At 41.7% G+C, this 20,384-nt stretch overlaps 1 protein-coding gene across 12 annotated transcripts in view; it reads right to left on the bottom strand.

Annotated features, from left to right (window-relative positions):
• The window catches only part of LOC115156908 (disco-interacting protein 2 homolog C), a 245,037-nt gene extending 232,876 nt beyond the window's left edge, over positions 1-12,161 (bottom strand). For 7 of the 12 annotated variants that reach the window (XM_029704718.1, XM_029704720.1, XM_029704719.1 and 4 more), the window contains exon 1: positions 11,750-12,155. In XM_029704718.1, the coding sequence (XP_029560578.1) occupies positions 11,750-11,828 (79 nt within the window). In that variant the 5' untranslated portion in view covers positions 11,829-12,155. Of the gene's footprint in view, positions 1-11,749 lie in introns of all 12 variants that reach the window. The other 5 variants (XM_029704710.1, XM_029704712.1, XM_029704713.1 and 2 more) reach the window with 2 other exon arrangements.
• Between the last annotated feature and the right edge of the window lie 8,223 nt (positions 12,162-20,384).

Here is a 20,384-nt window from a genome sequence, read left to right as displayed (position 1 = left end):
CCTTGACTTTTTCCACATTTTCTTGTGTTACAAAGTGGGATTAAAATGGATGTCAACAATCGACACAAAATACTCTGTAATGTCAAAGTGGAAGATGTATTTTTTATTAAAATGGAAAATCAAACATTTATATTTTCTGATTAGATAAGTATTCAAGCCCGAGTCAATACATGTTAGAATCACTTTTGGCAGCAATTACAGCTGTGAGTCTTTCTAGGTAACCCTGGGATTGTACAATATCTGCCCATTATTGTTATAAAATATTATTCAAGCTCTGTCAAGTTGGTTGTTGATCATTGCTAGATAGCATTTAAGTCTCGCCATAGATTTAAGCCAATTTAAGTCAAAACTGTAATTAGTCCACTCAGGAACAGTCAACGTCGTCTTGGTAAGCAACTGCAGTGTATATTTGGTCTGCGTTTGAGGTTATTGTCCTGCTGAAAAGGTGGACGTCTCCCAGTGTCTATTGAAAAGCAGACAACCAGTTTTTCCTCTAGGACTTTGTCTGTGCTTAGCTCTATTCCTTTCTTTGGATCTTAAAAAACTCCATAGTCCTTGCCGATGACAAGATTTGCCCCAACGATAAAATTTGACATTTGTTTTGCCGTTTTACTTTAGTGCCTTTTTGCAAACAGGATGCATGGAATAGTTTAATTCTGTACAGGCTTCCTACTTTTCACTCTGTCAATTAGGTTAGTATTGTGGAGTAACTACAATGTATCCATCCTCAGTTCTCCTATCACAGCCATTTAACTGTGTAACTGTTTTAAAGTCACCATTGGCCTCATGGTGAAATCCTTGAACAGTTTCCTTCCTCCCCGTCATCCCTGTCATCTGAGTCAATAATGGGTGTATTGATATACCATCCAAAGAGTAATTAATAACTTCACTATGCTCAAAGGGATATTCAATGTCTGCTTTTTGAATTTTTACCCATCTACCAATTGGTGCCCGTTGCGAGGCATTGGAAAACCTCCCTGGTCGTTGAATCTGTGTTTGAAATTCACTGCTCGACTGAGGGACCTTACATATACAGTGAATTATTTTATTTATTTTATTTAAGTAGGCAAGTCAGTTAAGAACAAATCCTTATTTACAATGACGGCATACCCCGGCCAAACCCGGATGACAGTGGGCTAATTGTGCGCTGCCCTATGGGACTCCCAATTACGGCTGGATGTGATACAGCCTGGATTCAAACCAGGGACTGTAGTGATGCCTCTTGCACTGCGATCCAGTGCCTTAGACCGCTGCGCCACTCGGGAGCCCTAAAAGTATCCAGACCCCTTCCCTTCTTCCAGCCTTATTCTAAAATGAAATAATTTTTCCCCCCTCATCTACACACAATATATCAAAAGTACCATGCAAAAGCAGGTTTAGAAATGTTTGCACAAATAAAAAACAGAAATACCTTAATTACATAAGTATTCAGACACTTTGCTATGACACTCAAAATTGAGCTCAGGTGCATCCTGTTTCAATTTATCATCCTTGAGGTGTTTCTACAACTTGGAGTCCACCTGTGGTAAATTCGATTGATTGGAAATGATTTGGAAAGGCCTACATCTGTCTATATAAGATCATGTCAGAGCAATAACCAAGCCATGAGGTCGAAGGAATTGTCCGTAGAGCTCCGAGACAGGATTGTGTCGAGGAACAGATCTGGGGAAGGGTACCAAAAAATGTCTGCAGGATTGAAGGGCCCCAAGAACACAGTGGCCTCAATCATTCTTCAATGGAAGAAGTTTGGAACTACCAAGGCTCTTCCTAGAGCTGGCCGCCCAGCCAAACTGAACAATCAGGGGAGAAGGGCATTGGTCAGAGAAGTGACCAAGAACCCAATGGTTCTGTCAAACCCTACTTCCACAGAGCTCCAGAGTTCCTCTGTAGAGATGGGTGACTCTTCCAGAAGGACAACCATCTCTACAGCACTCCACCAATCAGGCCTTTATGGTAGATAGACAGAAACCACTCCTCAGTAAAAGGCACATGACAGCCCCGCTTGGAGTTTGCCAAAAGGCACCTAAAGGACTCTCAGGTCATGAGAAACAAGATTCTCTGGTCTGATGAAACCAAGATTGAACTCTTTGCCAGAATGCCAAGCATCACGTTTGGAGGAAACTTGGCACCATCTCTATGGGGAAGCATGGTGGTGGCAGCATCATGCTGTGGGGATTTTTCAGAGGCAGGCACTGGGAGACTAGTCACGATCAAAGGAAAGATGAACGGAGCAAAGTACAGAGAGATCTTTGATGAAAATCTGCTCCAGAGTGCTCAGGACCTCAGACTTGGGTGAATGTTCACCTTCCAACAGGACAACGACCCTAAGCACACAGCCAGGACAACACAGGAGTGGCTTCAGGACAAGTCTGAATGTCTTTGAGTGGTCCAGCCAGAGCCCGGACTTGAACCCGATCAAACATCTCTTGTGAGACCTGAAAATAGCTGTGCAGCGACGCTCCCCATCCAACCTGAGCTTGAGAGGATCTGTAAAGAAGAATGGGAGAAACTCCCCAAATACAGGTGTGCTGAGCTTGTAGCGTCATACCCAAGAAGGCTGTAATCGCTGCCAAAGGTGCTTCTTTGTCATTATGGGGTGTTGTGTGTGTGTGTGTGTGTGTGTGTGTGTATGTAGATTGAGGGGGGGGGGGGAATAATTGTATCAATTTTAGAATAAGGCTGTTAAGTAACAAAAAAACGTCAAGGGGTCTGAATACTTTCCGAATGCACTGTAATTGTGTGAGTACAGAGATGGGAGTCATTAAAGAAATCATGTTAAACACCATTAATGCACAGAGTGTTGTCCATGCAACTCAACTGACTTGTTAAGCACATTTTTACTCTTGAAGTTTGTTAAGCTTGCCTTAAAGGGGTTGAATACTTCACTCAAATGTCAGCTTTTCATTTTGTATTATATATATATATATATATAATCATTCCACTTTGACATTATGGGGTATTGTGTGTAGATCAGCGACAAAATCTACATTTAACACATTTCTCAATTCAGGCTGTAACAACAAACACTGAAAAAGTCAAGGGATGTGAATACTTTCTGAAGGCACTTTATTTCAACTGTAGGTCTATAGCTTCAAAACAGAGCAGACCGAGCTGTAATGAACAGTAGCTAGCTAGCACAGTAAGGAAAATACTTTATTTAGGGAGAGAATTCCTTGAGCTGTACGGCTTTAAAACAACAAACGTCTGAGGTCTCACAGAAACGGGCAACATATCAGACCCAGATGTGACCAAGGAGAGGTTGGTGTATGAAACTCGAAAGGCAAGTGATCAACAAGAGTGCCTTATCCTTGAGGCGAAATTATCTCTACATCTCATCCCTTATGAAGAACTGGCTACTCAGGGAAATTTAACAGCACTGTCTGCACTATGACGTATCATATTTCTGTATGTGTTAGGCTCGGGAGTTGAACAACTTCCATTTGGTGGAACCATCGAGTTAGGTTAACCAAGTGGATAAAAGCAATTGAGTCTATTGACAGTTCAACTTTTATGCCATAGCTTTGTCAATACAGTACTGGTGTGAGAACAGGAATTAATAAACAAAATAGAAAGTGTGAAGGAGTGGACACCGCATAACAATACTGAATGGTCCATCTGAGGACATGACACTATTGGGTAATAGTGATAAGAGTTCAGTGATTTATTAAATAAAACGAGTGCATGTGTCAAGTGCTGACCAAATATATCAGATTCCTTCAGACATTGGACAAGTAATTAACCAACCATACACGGAGTATACAAACTATTAACACCTGCTCTTTCCATGACAGACTGACCAGGTGAATCCAGGTGAAAGCGATGATCCCTTATTGATGTCCCTTGTTTAAAAAAAATCAGTATAGATTAAGTGGAGGAGTCCGGTTAAAGAAGGATTTTAAAGCCTTGAGACAAAGATTGCGTATGTGTGCCATTTAAAGGGTGAATGGGGGCAAGACAAAAGATTTAGGCCTCCTGAGTGGCGCAGCGGTCTAAGGCAATGTATTGCAGTGTTAAAAGGGTGTCACTATTGATCCGGGTTTGATCCCAGGCTGTGTCGCAGCCGTCCGGCACACAATTGGCCCAGCGTCATCTGGGTTAGGGGAGGGTTTGGCCAGCCGGGAAGTCCTTGTCCCATCGCGCTCTAACGACTCCTTGTGGCGGGCAGGGCGCATGCATAAGCCAACACGTGTCGCCAGTTGTACGGCGTTTCCTCCGACACATTGGTGCGGCTGGCTTCCGGGTTAAGCGAGCAGTGTGTGAAGAAGCAGTGAGGCTTGGCAGGGTTGTGTTTCGGAGAACGCATAGCTCTCGACCGTCGCCTCTCCTGAGTCCGTAGGGGAGTTGCAGCTATGGGACAAGACTAACTACCAAATGGGGGAGAAAAAGGGGTAAAAAGTAAAACAAAAAATACATTTATAAAAAATGATTGAGTGCATTTTGAACGGGGTATGGTAGTAGGTGCTGGGTTTCTCACGCTAAACAGTCCCGTGTGTATCAAGAATGGTCCACCACCCAAAGGACATCCAGCCAACTTGACACAACTATGGGAAGCATTGGAGTCAACATGGGCCAGCATCCCTGTGGAACACTTGACACCTTGTAGAGTCCATGTCCTAAAGAATTGAGGCTGTTCTGAGGGCAAAAGGGGTTATACTCAGTGTATATTTATAGTCCAACATCCCTACAGCCTCTGTAAAAATACATATCAGGAGAAGATATTACATGACCATGATTTCTTTGCCGATCTGATTGCTTTAGTTATGGCAAATTTGACTAGTGATTCATATGTATACAGTATTAAGACCTACTACATCCCTACAGACTACAGCCTCAGTAAAACTATAAAACAGTATAAGCCCTTAGCTTGTAAATCAGTGGTCTGACAGTCAGAACCTACTTCCCAAATAGCACCCTATTCCCTTCATAGCGCACTACTTTTTTGAACAGCACCCTGGTCAAAGGTGGTGCACTATATTGGGAATGCATCCAGAGAATTAAACCCCTGGCTAAAATAAGCCAAGGTGCAATAAGTGGACAGCTGGTGGACTGGTTTGACGTTAACGTTCACCTGACAATCAGATTACGTCAGTCCGGACACCTGCTGACATGTTGGGCCCATGTCATGCTGACTGACCTCAGTTAATACTCTATCCACATAAAAACATCACACATCTCCCTGGCTCACAGCAGGACGACTCACAGCATGGCAGGTATACGTGTATGTACCTGTTTTGACCAGGATCAGATTTCCCATACGACTCCATGGCAGCGTCCTTAATGCCACCCTATTCCCCCATTTAGAGCACTAATTCTGACCAATAGGGAATAGGGTGCCATTTGGGAAGCTGCTCCATGTGTGGAATGGCTCATTTAGGAATAATGAAACCCAAAGCAGCTTCTTCAACACTCTGTGGTGTCGCTGTCTTTCAGCTGAGCATACACTAAGGGCTCAGACACACCGATAGCTTTTGCTTGCCGAGAGTACTTAGCACCACTGAACATCATTTACATTACATTTACATTTACGTCATTTAGCAGACGCTCTTATCCAGAGCGACTTACAAATTGGTGCATTCACCTTATGATATTCAGTGGAACAACATCTTTACAATAGTACATCTATATCTTTTTTTGGGGGGGGGGGTAGAAGGATTACTTTATCCTATCCTAGGTATTCCTTAAAGAGGTGGGGTTTCAGGTGTCTCCGGAAGGTGGTGATTGACTCCGCTGTCCTGGCGTCGTCGGAGTCAATCACCACCTTCCGGAGACACCTGCAAACCGAGTCCGCACCGATTTTACATGTAGAATCGCATTAAAAATGTCAGCAGTCCGACGTCTATAGCGGGTGGTTCCTAAAACAGCGCGCTGAACGATCGGCAGACGAACGCTACATCCACATTCAATGCCATGTGTGCCAGCATCAGGAGAGCTGTGTGAATACCATCAGCTCACATAGCACTTCTGCAATGAGTCAATGACACAGTAACCATGTTTTGCAGACCACCTAGAACCCCAACCATGGGCCGTATCAAGCATCTCAGAGTAGGAGTGCGGATGTAGGATCAGTCCACCCCTCTGTCCATGTAGGCTTTTCATTCATTGTAATCTAAAAGGTAAAACTGATCCAAAAATCAGCAGTCTTACTTGGAGATGCTTGATCCATAAAGCCCAAGATGAATACACGCTGAAATGTGAGTTATGAGCTGCACTATCACTAGCTACCAAGAACAAGGCATTTGCTCTCAGGAATCCCAGTCAAAAGAGGCTGATCTGTAAATATAGCTCACAATGTGAGAGGAGGTGAATAACTATGCATCTGTCAAATAAAGCAAATAAATAAATGTAGAGCACCCAACTTATTTCAGTAGAAGATGTTTACATTTCATGCTGAATAACTCATAACCAACTAGATTCCTGGTTTCTAAAACACATGAATAGGGAGGGAGTGAGTTTACCCTGCAATCGTTAGAATTATTCCACTAATTACAGCATGATAAAATGAACTTCAACTTATATTGGTAACATAGACTACCTATCCAACGTTACTGGTTGTCTGTTAGATTCCCTTCTCTTCCCCCAAGTTTGTCCTCACAGCTATAGACTCAATTAGGCCTAGTTAAACAAGATAATATTTGAATAGACTGAGCAATGGAGATTTCAAAAAAAGAGAGCATTATCAACATTCCCTTATTCAAACTCAAATAACTGCATATAGCCTTTGCATTTCTTTGCTATTGTTATGGACCATTTTTCTATATATTTATTTTTGAATGCTTGCATTGGTAAGATGCTGATACTGTCTACACCCGCCAACTGCAACAGAGAACAGAAAAGACTGTTCAGTTTCAGTGTTCAAATCTTTTGCTGCCCAGCTATCACATAATGTTCTGCGAACCATATGTTTCTGATATCTTGGTGAGAGTGTGGTTGACCTATGGTTATTTTGCATACAACCTTCCCACAACTTTCTGGGAATGGTGCAGGATAGTTGCTTGGCTTTTGAACATTCTGAGCACATTTCAGAACTTAAAAAAAAAGCTTTATATTCTTGATATTTCATTACTTAAAAACAGAATGTTTTCCAAAAGTTATATTTAATTTAAATTGTGTTAATGTTCTAGGAAAGTTCTCCAACCGGTTTGACATTGTCACATTGGGAATGTCCTCAAATATACTGAACAAAAACAACCGCAACAATTTCAACTATTTTACTGAGTTACAGTTCATATAAGTAAATCAGTCAATTGAAATAAATGTATTATGCCTTAATCTATGGATTTCATTTCACTTGGTAGGGGCATAGCCATGGGTGGGCATAGGCCCAACCACTTGGGAGCCAGGCCCATCCACTGGGGAGCCAGACCCAGCCAATCCGAATTAGTTTTTCCCAACAAAAAGGCTTTATTATTAGACAGAAATACTCATCAGTTGATTGGTCTCAGACAATCCCGTAGGTGAAAAAGCCGGCGGCAGGTAGCCTAGTGGTTAGAGCGTTGGGCCAGGCTGCTGGATCGACTCCCCGAGCTGACAAGGTAAAAATCTGTTGCTCTGAGCAAGGCAGTTAACCCACTGTTCCCTGGCCACCGAAGACATGAATGTTGATTTAAGTTTGCACCCCTGCACCTCTCTGATTCAGAGGGGTTGGGTTAAATGAGAAGACACATTTCAGTTGAATGCATTAAGTTGTACAACTGACTAGGTATCCCCCTTTCCCAATTGCATGCTCCCTCAAAACTTCAGAGGCATTCTGTTATGTGACAAAACTGCACATTTTAGAGTGGGCTTTTATTGTCCCCAGCATAAGGTGCACATGTGTAATGATCATGCTGTTTAATCATCTTCTTGATATGCCACATCTATCAAGTGGAGGGATTATCTTGGCAAAGGAGAGATGCTCACCAATTGGGATGTAAACTAATTAGTGCACAGAATGTGAGAGAAATAAGCTTTTTTGTGCATATGGAACATTTATGGGATCTTTTATTTCAGCTCATGAAACACGGGACCAACACTTTACATGTTGCGTTTATATTTTTGTTCCGTATACTTCCAAGAACATTAAGAAACAACGTTCTTCTGTGTGAATTTCAGTACTTCCACACAAGTTCCGATTGTGTATATTTCATTTCATATTTTTTGTAAATTCTGGGAATGTTCTAAAGAATTGTGTGACTCAAGCGATGTTCTCAGAACGTTCAGAGAATTTATGGTTCTCTTATGTTAGTTCTTGCCAATATTATTGGTAATGTTCAGAAACATTTAATTCTACACATTGGCATCAGTTAGCTTTAAATTCCATTCTCAGAACATTAAGAAAACATTCAATAAAAATCAAGAAAACTTAACCTCTACGGGCCACGGGGGCAGTATTGAGAATTTTGAAAGAAATATGTGCCCATTTTTAACTGCCTCCTACACCAACTCAGAAGCTAGGATATGCATATTATTAACACATTCGGATAGAAAACACTCTGAATTTTCTAAAACAGTTTGAATGGTGTCTGTAAGTATAACAAAACTCATATTGCAGGCAAAAACCTGTGAAAAATAGATAAAAAAAAAGAGAATTTTGTGACTGTACTATTTAGTGTCATTGTTTTAAAGATACCACAGTGAGAAAGAATTCAGTTCGCAACTCCTACTGCTTCCACTAGATGTCAACGATCTTTAGAAAGTTGTTTGAAGCATCTGTGATAAATACACACCGAATTAGAAAGCTTACAAGTTGACACGTCATCACTTCATTTTTTGCGCCTGCGCATGAATCTGAGAAGAGTGCCTTTGTCATTATCGTTTATTCTAGACACTTGATAGGTTGTGTGAAAATATTACTGATGTTTACTGATGTTTCACGTTAAAAATGGAACAAAAGATTAGTGCTAAACAACGTTTGACATGTTTAAACAAACGTAAATAGATTATTTACTAGGTTTTCTTTAGTTTTTCGACGTGACTTTACACTGCCCACCTCATTTTGTGGGAGCCTACTGAACGCTAACTATTTGGACATAAATTATGAACTTTGTCAAAAGAAACCACATTTGTTCTGGACCTGGGATCTCTGGCAGCGCCTTCTGATGGAGATAATCAAAGGTAAGGGGATATTTAGAATGTTATTATCGATATTAGATGATGCTAATGCTAACGGTATAGCTTAGCTTAGCTTAGCATATAGCTTATTGTTGTTAGCATAGTACCCAGTTTATACAAAATGTGATTTCCCAGTAAAGTTATTTTGAGATCTGGCCCTTCGGTAGCAATTACGAGATGATAATATATTATTCTTTGAATGACAATATTATAATTTACCAATGTTTTCGAATAGTAATTCCGTGATTTGTAATGCTGGATTCACTGGGTGCATTCGAGCCGAAAAAAATTCTGAATTTCACCGCGACTGTAAATGCTGTTTTTGGATATAAATATGAACTTGATGGAACTAAAAATGCATGTATTGTATAACATAATGTCCAATGAGTGTCATCTGATGCAGATTGTCAAAGGTAAGTGCATAATTCTAGCTAGTTTTCTGTCTGTTGATGCCCTTCTTTGAATTGGCTAAACATTACACGCAGCTATTGTCAATGTACTCTCCTCACATAACCTAACTTTATGCATTCTCCGTAATGCCTCTGAAAATCGGACAGCGTGGTTAGATTTAGGAGATATATCTTTCAAATGGAGGAAAATAGTTGATTATTTGATTTTTTGAAATGATTACTCTTGCAGTTTTGAATTCCCCGCCATGGTCACATGACAATGAATCCCAATACCGGGATAAGATCGGGATAAGATCCTCAACAGGTTTTAAGTAACGTTCTAAGAATATATTTTTTAAACATACATTCTGTTCTCAGCATCAACAAAACAATCTTATCTTGTGTTCAGGTGTGTTGGCCACACCTGATCTTAATGAGCGTTTGTTTCTTTGAAATGGGGTCTGTTTGAATAGACAAAAAATGAACAGCTTTCTATGCGTAAAAAAAACATGGTACGCTAGCTCCATCCTGGTGGAGCAGTGGACCAATTCCAGGGATAGACAGGTTGGTTGTTTAGCAACAAAACCGACGCATGCACAACTATGGGGAAAAACAGATGGGGTTGGCTTAGATTCTTGACAACATATAGAAACTATATTTAATCTCCAATGTTTATTAAAAAACAAATTCATTTTCCCAATGAGCACTTGTCTCAAATACATTGTTACTGTTGTTGGTTAGCTAGCTAGCGAATTGTCGTTATATTAACATAGATGTGACATCAATCAAAACAACTCAATACAAGACATGGTATCAAGAAAAAGATAAAACTAGCTGAAACAAGCCACCTATGATTTCCCACGTGGCAGCTTCTTGTCATTGTTGCTAGCTATCTGGCCACACAGAATCACAACAGACTTCTGCCCCATTGAATCACGAGCATGGTTTTTTTGTGAAGTTGTCAGCTAACCCATCTATAGAGAACAGAAGATCATGGGTTCGATTCTCACTGATGCAGTGTCACAATAAATAATGCCTAAGCAAATTCCTTTCCATGTGTCCTTCTGTATCTGTGGTTGGAGTAAAAATGTTTTAACCCAAAATAAGATAGAAGTGTTATTAAGTCTTATTCAAATATTCTGTGAAAGTTTTAGGAAGTTATTCAAAAACCTCCAAATAACCTTTACATTTCATTCTTAGATGTTTATTTAAAGTTTTCATAACACTTTCACAAAATTTGGAGAAGGTTCTCAGAATGTTATTCAAAATTACCTTCAAATAACCTATAATTTCAGTTCTCAGAGTTAATAAAACCTCCCAGCAAAACGTTCAGGAAACCAAAGTAAAACGTTCTCAGAACCTCCCTGCAACCTAAAAATGTATGTTCACAAAACATGCGAAATGTTCACTTCTGTTCTCTGAATCGTTTAAAAACCGTTCCGTTTTACCAATCAGGAAACGTATAGCTTCGCTCTCACAACCAATGTGAAACCAAAAACATACGTTCCCACAACATTCAAGGAACCAAATGTGCTAGCTGGGTGAGCTCTCCAAATAAACAGGATACTTGCTTAAATGCTCACGCCTCCCCATGAGAAATTAGAAAAACATTGCTAACGGCTCCGGCACCCGAAACGACACTCAGTGACCGTTACAATTTAGGCCTCTAACAATTTTGAAAGAACATGTCAAATTGCAAGACCATAGACTGTAGGATAGTTGAGTCCATGGTCAACTTGAAAAGCAAAATAATGAGAATAAATGTGTTTTTCTGTCTTCAAAAGCCACTTTGAAAATTCTAAAATGTCATGATAAACGTGACGTTTAGACAACACTCATAGAATTAGAAAAGAGTGGGCTACTTTGTAGCGCCGAAAAATATGTAGGCCTATTCCTCATCATTTAGTTCGCGACAATTCCTTGAATCAATCTAAAAATTCCATCAGTTGATACATTTGACACTGATATCAATTTTGTATTGGCTTCTTGATTTGTCACAATGTTTATATTTCTAATAGGCGACATCTGATTAGAACACAGTGCACTCTGTGGTGTGATACAAAAGTACAATGAATCTGATATTATGTAGCCAGCAAATAACCGTGATATTGCTCCGCATGAATTTTTGCCAGCACTCTGCTCATTGACTGCTCTATTTCCTTCCATTAATTCCCACACCACTTTCCCTTTTATCAGAAGGAATGAATGTCAGTTTCTCGGCAAATTCTGCTAAACACAACTATAACATGGTGATATTAAATATTTATTACCCTCTGATAACTCCAGTTCCAGCTCTGCAAGTCTGGTTCGCACCTCCAAAGGAAGGGGTAACGTATCACGGTCCGCCATTCTGCTTTAAAATTACTTGGCTTTCTCCTCTCTTCTTCTCACTGAGTCCAGTAAAGTGTTTCAACACTGTCCTTTCTCCACAGAGCACGGATGCATTGGGCAAAAGAGGAGCGACTTGAGTATGAAATAGAAATGCGGAAAGTGTTGGCGAATATCGCTCGGCTCGTGTCTTTATTCAAGTCCCGCCATGGTTGGTTGTCCCTCTATTAAGAAAAGGTACTGCTGCTGTAATTCCAATGTCTGAAAGTGCAACTGAGGAATACTCAACCAACGTTGCCTCCAGTTTCTAGTACTGCGTGCTCTCACTACTCTGTGCTGTCACACATTCACGTGATTCTTGAGACACAAGAGCCCACATTCGAACCCTGTGGAGGGCGCCAAATGTCCACTTTAAGAACTGGTCGAAGAATACCCCCTCCATGCAGAACAATGACGGTTGAACATCACTGGCCCGGTTGAACATCACTGACTGTTCCAAAGAGCATTCAAATATTAAACATTTTGACCAGCCTCCCCAAAAAGTATACAGTACCAGTCAAAAGTTTGGAGACACCTACTCATTCCAGGATTTTTATTTATTTTTACTATTTTCCACATTGTATAGTAATAGTAAAGACATCAAAACTATGAAATAACACATGGAATAATATACTAACCAAAAAAAGTGTTAAAGAAATCGAAATATGTTTTATATTTGAGATTCTTCAAAGTAGCCCCCTTTTGCCTTGATGACAGATTTGCACACTCTTGGCATTCTCTCAACCAGCTTCACCTGGAATGCTTTTCCAACAGTCTTGAAGGAGTTCCCACATATGTTGAGCACTTGTTGGCTGCTTTTCCTTCACTCTGCGGTCCAACTCATCCCAAACCTTCTCAATTGGGTTGAGGTCGGGTGATTGTGGAGGCCAGGTCATCTGATGCAGCACTCCCATCATAATGAAAAACCCTTGAATGAGTAGGTGTGTCCAAACTTTTGACAGGTACTATATATATATTTGGCCTGACGAAGCGGTTTTCTGCTGATCATTACTGTATGAGAATGGTCTTGTCTGGTATATATTTCACAGGCTTTAGGGTGCAAAATCAGGGTTTGAAGTGAGGGGTTGAAGCCTATATAGGGGTTGTAGGGCTCCTGAGTGGCACAGCGGTCTAAGACACTGCATCTCAGTGCTAGAGGTGTCACTACAGACACCCTGGTTCGAATCCAGGCTGTATCACAACCGTCCATGATTGGGAGTCCCATAGGGCGGTGCACAATTGGCCCAGCGTTGTCTGGGTTTGGCCGGTGTAGACCGTCATTAGAAAAAAGATAATATATAAAATATAAAATATGGGTTGGTTTGGAGAGGGGTTGGAGATAAGGCTGGACCCTTTAAGAAAGAGAGTGGGACTCACTCACTCTGAGTCATCACATTCCATAACATCATGGATTTATGAATAGTCACATCACAAGATGACATTGTAGCTAGACTGGCTGGTTAGGCCTACATGTAAAGCCCATTATACACTGGTAATTGTTTGAGGCAATAATGCCGAACAATGTTGCTGGCAACGGGGTGAGGAAAGGATGACTGTCCTTGTCTCACTGACCCTCTTGCACTGTCTCTGCTTTTCAGATGAAGCCAACACACATTCCTTCCCCAGGATTGGGGAGTAACTAATTACATGTAATCTGATTAAAACTAACTGTAGTCAGTTACGTTACCAGCAAAAAAATATTGTAATCAGATTACAGATACTTTTGAAATCAAGATGATTGGATTACTTTTACATTTAGAAAGGATGTTTGCGGAAAAAAAATACATTATGACACCTTCCTGTTTTCTCAATGACACTGAATTCAGCATTGAAAAAAAAGCACAAGTTTAAGTTTGTTCCACCTGAGTCCACTATGATGATTAAACAAATTCATTTGATGGACTTTTTGGTCTTCTTCTAATGCTTTTTAAGGGGAAATTAATCAAATAATGTTACCGAGTTTGGTTAGTGATTACAATTTTGGAGTGGTAACTAGTAACGGGTTACATTTAGAAAGGAATCTACACAACACTGTCCCTCCCCTATATTTCGGCGTTATATCAGTATTTTACCCCAAGCCCATTGTGGTGTGGTGTAACCTGAGAAATATTCTCCACAGGTGTACTATCAACCCTCAGACACATTAGAGCTGCTGAAGGTTTCTGGCAGTGTCCCTCAATAACACTAAGCCTCTGGACCTTTCAATGCATTTCAAAATCCAGACGTATTTTTGTCCTGTGGCTGAACGCACATAATGACCCAGTACTTGTAGAGAATGGACCAGGTTACATTAGGCCTACATTACCACACTGGCTCTTGTAAAGCCTAACATCCTACCCGCCCCCCCCCCCCCCCCCCCCAACTAATGGCCGATCCAGTTTCTTTGCCACCGGCCGTCACACAAGCTTCTTCTGATGAATAGGCTGCCCAGTCCCAGTCTCTCAGGCTTCTCTTGGAGGAAGCTGGGGTTGTATAACGTCCCAGGATGCCTGTACACATTAAGACAGATGGTCTGAATCCGGCCTGTCTGAGCCATCTGACCAATGATGATAGTGCTAAGATGGCCATAGGAGAGCATACAAACCAAGATGGCCAGAGGAGAGCATACAAAGCAAGATGGCCATAGGAGAGCATACAAACCAAGATGGCCAGAGGAGAGCATACAAAGCAAGATGGCCATAGGAGAGCATACAAAGCAAGATGGCCATAGGAGAGCATACAAACCAAGATGGCCAGAGGAGAGCATACAAAGCAAGATGGCCATAGGAGAGCATACAAAGCAAGATGGCCAGAGGAGAGCATACAAAGCAAGATGGCCATAGGAGAGCATACAAACCAAGATGGCCAGAGGAGAGCATACAAAGCAAGATGGCCAGAGGAGAGCATACAAACCAAGATGGCCAGAGGAGAGCATACAAACCAAGAAGGCTGAGTAGTGCATACACAAACTCTCAGCGTTTGATTCATGCACTTGCATATCAGGGGAAAGAAGGAATGGAAAGGCCAGTGGATTGTTTTTGAGTAGGTGGGTCGGTGCATGTATGGGGCAGGCCGGAGGGCATTCCTACATCTGATTTGGTTGTCAATGTTCCATATACATTTTATGTAAAAAAAACAAATGTAAAGATTATGTAAAGAAAACTGTAAGCCCACTCCTTTATGCTGATCTCTCAACAGCTGTACACTAATAGGAAACAGACCAAGACCCATATCAAGTGGTACCCTATTGCCTATAAAGTGCAGTACTTTTGACCAGGGCCCATTGGACTCTGGTTAAAAGTAGTGAACTATATAGACAATAGGGTGCCATTTGGGGGGGACACCCAAAATGCAAAACAGCCATGACATGGGAAAAGGAGTGGGAAGAACGTGCTTGCAGAGTAGGCCCACCATTGGATAAGTCTTTATATAAAGGGGTTAGGAATTGCTGATGCCCAGGTCTACTTATTCACCAAATGTATGCAGCTGCAAGACAATCGCCATTTGTTGGATCAAATCAAACTGTGGACCCATCAGGGGTAGATGAAGAAGCCTGTTGTTTTGTGTGGGGCGTGATACACTGCCTTACCCTAATAGGATTGTGGTGTGCTGTGGAAGAAATCCTCCAAGATGTTCTTGTGGGAATATGTTGCCACCTTGTGGCTAGTTTTTCAAATGGAATAGAGAAAAGTACTCCCATAGGCTTGTATATGATGTGGCAGATGAACAATGGCTCATGTCTTGATGCCTGTTAACTTTTCCCTTGCTGCAAAAAAACATTTAAAAAAATGCTTTTTGGAACTTCTATTTCTGTGTGTGCAAACCACCCTTCAGTTTTTGGACAATGGCTCATGGGCATGGCATAAAATGTGCAGATTGAATGGGTTGGCAATTTCAATTGTTATAGATTGTCAACTATTACTAGCTGTGGTGGGGTGTTCCAGATGGGTGTACCACAAAGGTATACTACAAATAAGGGTCAATGAGTTAGCCAGCCAACATTAATGAACGACCATTCATTAAGAGAGCTTAACTTCGATACTGTATTTCAAGTTGAAATACAGTACCAGTCAAAAGTTTGGACCACCTACTCATTCAAGGGTTCTTCTTTATTTTTACTATTTTCTACATTGTAGAATAATAGTGAAGTCATCAACACTATGAAATGACACATATGGAATCATTCAGTAACCAAAAAAGTGTTACATCAAAATATATTTGATATTTAATATTCTTCAAAGTAGCCACCCTTTGCCTTGATGACAGCTTTGCACACTCTTGGCATTCTCTCAACCAGCTTCACCTGGAATGCTTTTCCAACAGTCTTGAAGGAGTTTTGTTGAGGTCGGGAGATTGTGAGGTCAGGTCAACTGATGCAGCACTCCATCAATCTCCTTCTTGGTCAAATAGCCCTTACACAGCCTGGAGGTGTGTTGGGTCATTGTCCTGTTGAAAAACAAATGATAGCCCCACTAAGCGCAAACCAGATGGGATGGTGTATCGCTGCAGAATGCTGTGGTAGCCATGCTGGTTAAGTGTGCCTTGAATTCTAAATAAATCACAGTGTTACCAGCAAAGGACCCCCACACCATCACACCTCCTCCGTGGTGGGAATCGCGGTGGGAATCACACATGCGAAGATCATCCGTTCACTTACTCTGCGTCTCACAACGACACAGCAGTTGGAACCAAAAATCTCAAATTTGGACTCATCAGACCATAAGGACAGATTTCCACCAGTGTAATGTCCATTGCTACTGTTTATTGGCCCAAGCAAGTCTCTTCTTATTGGTGACCTTTAGTAGTGGTTTCTGTCCAGAAATTCACCCATGAAAGCCTGATTCACACAGTCTCTGAACAGTTGATGTTGAGATATGTCTGTTACTTGAACTCTGTGAAGCATTTATTTGGACTGCAATTTCTGATGCTGGTAACTCAAATGAACTTAACCTCTGCAGCAGAGGTAACTCTGGGTCTTCCTTTCTTGAGGTGGTCCACATGAGAGCCAGTTTCATCATAGCGCTTGATGGTTTTTGTGACTGCACTTGAAGAAACTTTCAAAGTTCTTGACATTTCCGCATTGACTGACCTTCATGTCTTAAAGTAATGACGGACTTTGCTGATTTGAGCTGTTCTTTGACGGACTTGGTCTTTTACCAAATAGGGCTATCTTCTGTATACCACCCCTACCTTGTCACAACAACTGATTGGCTCAAATGCATTAAGGAAAGAAATCCCACAAATTAACATTTAACAAGGCCCACCTGTTAATTGAAATGCATTCCAGGTGACTACCTCATGAAACTGGTTGAGAGAATGCCAAGAGTGTGCAAAGATGTCAAGGTAAAGGGTGGCTACTTTGAAGAATCTAAAATATATTTTGATTTGTTTAACACTTTTTTGGTTACTACATGATTTTGTATGTGTTATTTCATAGTTTTGATGTCTTCACTATTATTCTACAATGTAGAAAATAGTAAAATAAAGAAAAACCCTCGAATGAGTAGGTGTCCAAACTTTTGACTGGTACTGTACAATTTAAAAAAAAAAAGTATTTAGGCATGTAATCTGGCTAACTAATTGGTCCTGCTTTGTAGTATACCCCTCTGAAAGCAGGATCGTTACATTGGGCAGATAATTTTGATAATGTTTTTTGCCTCTTTTAGAAAGCTAAGCTTGAATATTGGTCATTGGTTGTGTCAATTTCACATTTTCATGCCTCCATTTCTCAGAATATTTGAGAATTCATCCTGATCATACTACACCGGCTTCGACGCTCGTCGGATGTGGCAGGGCTTGCAAACTATTACGGATGACAAAGGGAAGCACAGCCGCGAGCTGCCCATTGACATGAGCCTACCAGACGAGCTAAATTACTTCTACGCTCGCTTCGAGGTAAGCAACACTGAAGCATGCATGAGAGCACCAGCTGTTCTGGACGACTGTGTGACCACGCTCTCCATAGCCGATGTGAGTAAGACCTTTAAACAGGTCAACATTCACAAGGCATCAGGGCCAGATGGATTACCAGGACGTATACTCAAGAGTATGCGCTGACCAACTGGCAAGTGTCTTCACTGACATTTTCTTCCTGTCCCTGACCGCGTTTGTAAAACCAACATGTTTGAAGCAGACCATCATAGTCCCTGTGCCCAAGAACACCAAGGGAACCTGCCTAAATGACTACTGACCTGTAGCACTCTGTAGCCATTAAGTGCTTTGAAAGGCTGGTCATGGCTCACAACACCATTATCCCAGAAACCCTAGACCCACTCCAATTTGAATACCGCCCAAACAGATCCACAGATGATGCAATCTCTATTGCACTCCACACTGCCCTTTCCCACCTGGACAAAAGGAACACCTACGTGAGAACGCTATTCATTGACTGCAACTGAGCGTTCAACACCATAGTGCCCTCAAAGCTCATCACTAAGCTAAGGACCCTGGGACTAACCACCTCCCTCTGCAACTGGATCCTGGACTTCCTGACAGGCCACCCCCAGGAGGTAAGGGGATGTAACAACACATCTGCCACGCTGATCCTCAACATGTGGGCCCCTCAGGGGTGCATGCTCAGTCCCCATCTGTACTCCCTTTCACCCAGGACTGCATGGCCAGGCACGACGCCAACAACATCATTAAAGTTTGCCGACGACACAACAGTGGTAGGCCTGATCACCGACAACGATGAGACAGCCTATAAGGAGGTCAGAGACCTGGCAGTGTGGTGCCAGGATAACAACCTCCCCCTCAACGTGATCAAGACAAAGGAGATGATTGTGGACTAGAGAGGAAAAGGAGGGCCGAGCACACCCCCATTCTCATCAACGGGGCTGCAGTGGAGCAGGTTGAGAACTTCAAGTTCCTTGGTGTCCACATCACCAACGAACTATCATGGTCCAAAACACACAAACAGTCGTGAAGAGGGCACGGTCATGCCTATTCCACCTCAGGAGACTGAAAAGATTTGGCATGGGTCCTCAGATCCTCAAAAAGTTATACAGCTGCACCAACGAGAGCATCCTGACTGGTTGCATCAGCTCCTGGTATAGCAACTGCTCAGCCTCTGAACGCAAGGCACTACAGTGCAGTGTGTATGCCCCAGTACATCACTGCGGCAAAGCTTCCTGCCATCCAGGACCTCTATACCAGGCGTTGTCAGAGGAAGGCCCTAAATCATAGACTGTCCTTCTGCTACCGCACGGCAAGCGGTACAGGAGCAACAAGTTAAGGTCCAAAAGGCTTCTTAACAGCTTACCCCCTAGCCATAAGACTCCTGAACAGCTAATCAAATGGATACCCAGACTATTTGCATTGACCCTCTCCCACCCCCATTTTTACACTGCTGCTACTGGTTATTAACTATGCATAGTCACTTTACCTCTACCTACATATTACCTCGACTAACCTTTGCCCCCACACATTGACTCTGTACTTGTACCCCGTATATAGCTTCGCTACTGTTATTTTGTTGCTCTTTAATTACTTTTCTATTTTTTTTTTTACTTCAGTTTGAGTAAATACTTTAAAAACACTTATTTTTCTTAAAACTGCATTCATGGTTAAGGGCTTGTAAGTAAGCATTTCACTGTAAGGTCTACAGCCGTTGTATTCGGCGCATGTGACAAATACAATTTCATATTTTTTCTGGATCAGCCCCCCAGACAACCCAGATTATGGGACACACACACATACGAGACAGAACTCAATAACAGTGCCTAAATCTTTATTTTTCAGTAAGCTACATTTTTTTCCTCCAAATTAGACAGCTTAACATGACACAAGAGTAACTTAAATTATCAATAGTTGACATGTACGCTTGATTCCAGTCTTAATGGAAGAATAGGTAAGACAAATCAAAAGCACTCAAAGATACCTCCATGAACTGCTGTTATGTTCATAGGTTCTTCTCTCCCATAAAGTCAGCGATTGTCCACTGCTGTTAGCGTAACATGGTATGGGTAAAAATGAGTTAATTGACCACAGTGAGTTGATAGTGAGACAATGGCTGTGTCTCATTCCAGTCAGTTGGTGCATTGTCACATCACTTTAGAAGCAAGGTCAACTTACAACAAGCTATAGCCGTTGCAAAAAAAATACATGGCACTGTCAAACTGGTGAGACGAAGCAGATCGAAGCGAACTGGGCAAGGAGAACGAGACGGCCTGATATGAGAGACATTGTCTGTGTACAGTAACACAAGGAGAACAGCCCGAACATTACAACAGGGCTTTAGTAGTGCGAGCAAAAGAAACAAGAAAAGGTTCAACACAAGTTCAGTCAGTCTTTCGTACTGTAAGCAGTGCCATCATCTTCTGGAGAGATGAACCAATAACATTTAATGAAAAATCCTTATCATGCTGCACACACCTAGCTGGCGAATGAACCTTGGGTTAACTTGACTTCAACCGTCAGTCAACTTTGCATTTGTGTTTTATACTTCTGCTGACCCCAGGTGGTACACTTCACGCTCACCCACAGTGCCCAGCTTGATAACATATCCAATCTGCAAAGACAACAGCATTAGCATTTTGCATTAGATATGCCTACTAGCAT

This window comes from Salmo trutta, chromosome 21, assembly GCF_901001165.1.
Source record: "Salmo trutta chromosome 21, fSalTru1.1, whole genome shotgun sequence".
Classification (NCBI taxonomy): domain Eukaryota; kingdom Metazoa; phylum Chordata; class Actinopteri; order Salmoniformes; family Salmonidae; genus Salmo; species Salmo trutta.
The sequence above is the reverse complement of the archived record's forward strand: the minus strand, read 5'-3'. Positions and strand labels throughout refer to the sequence as shown.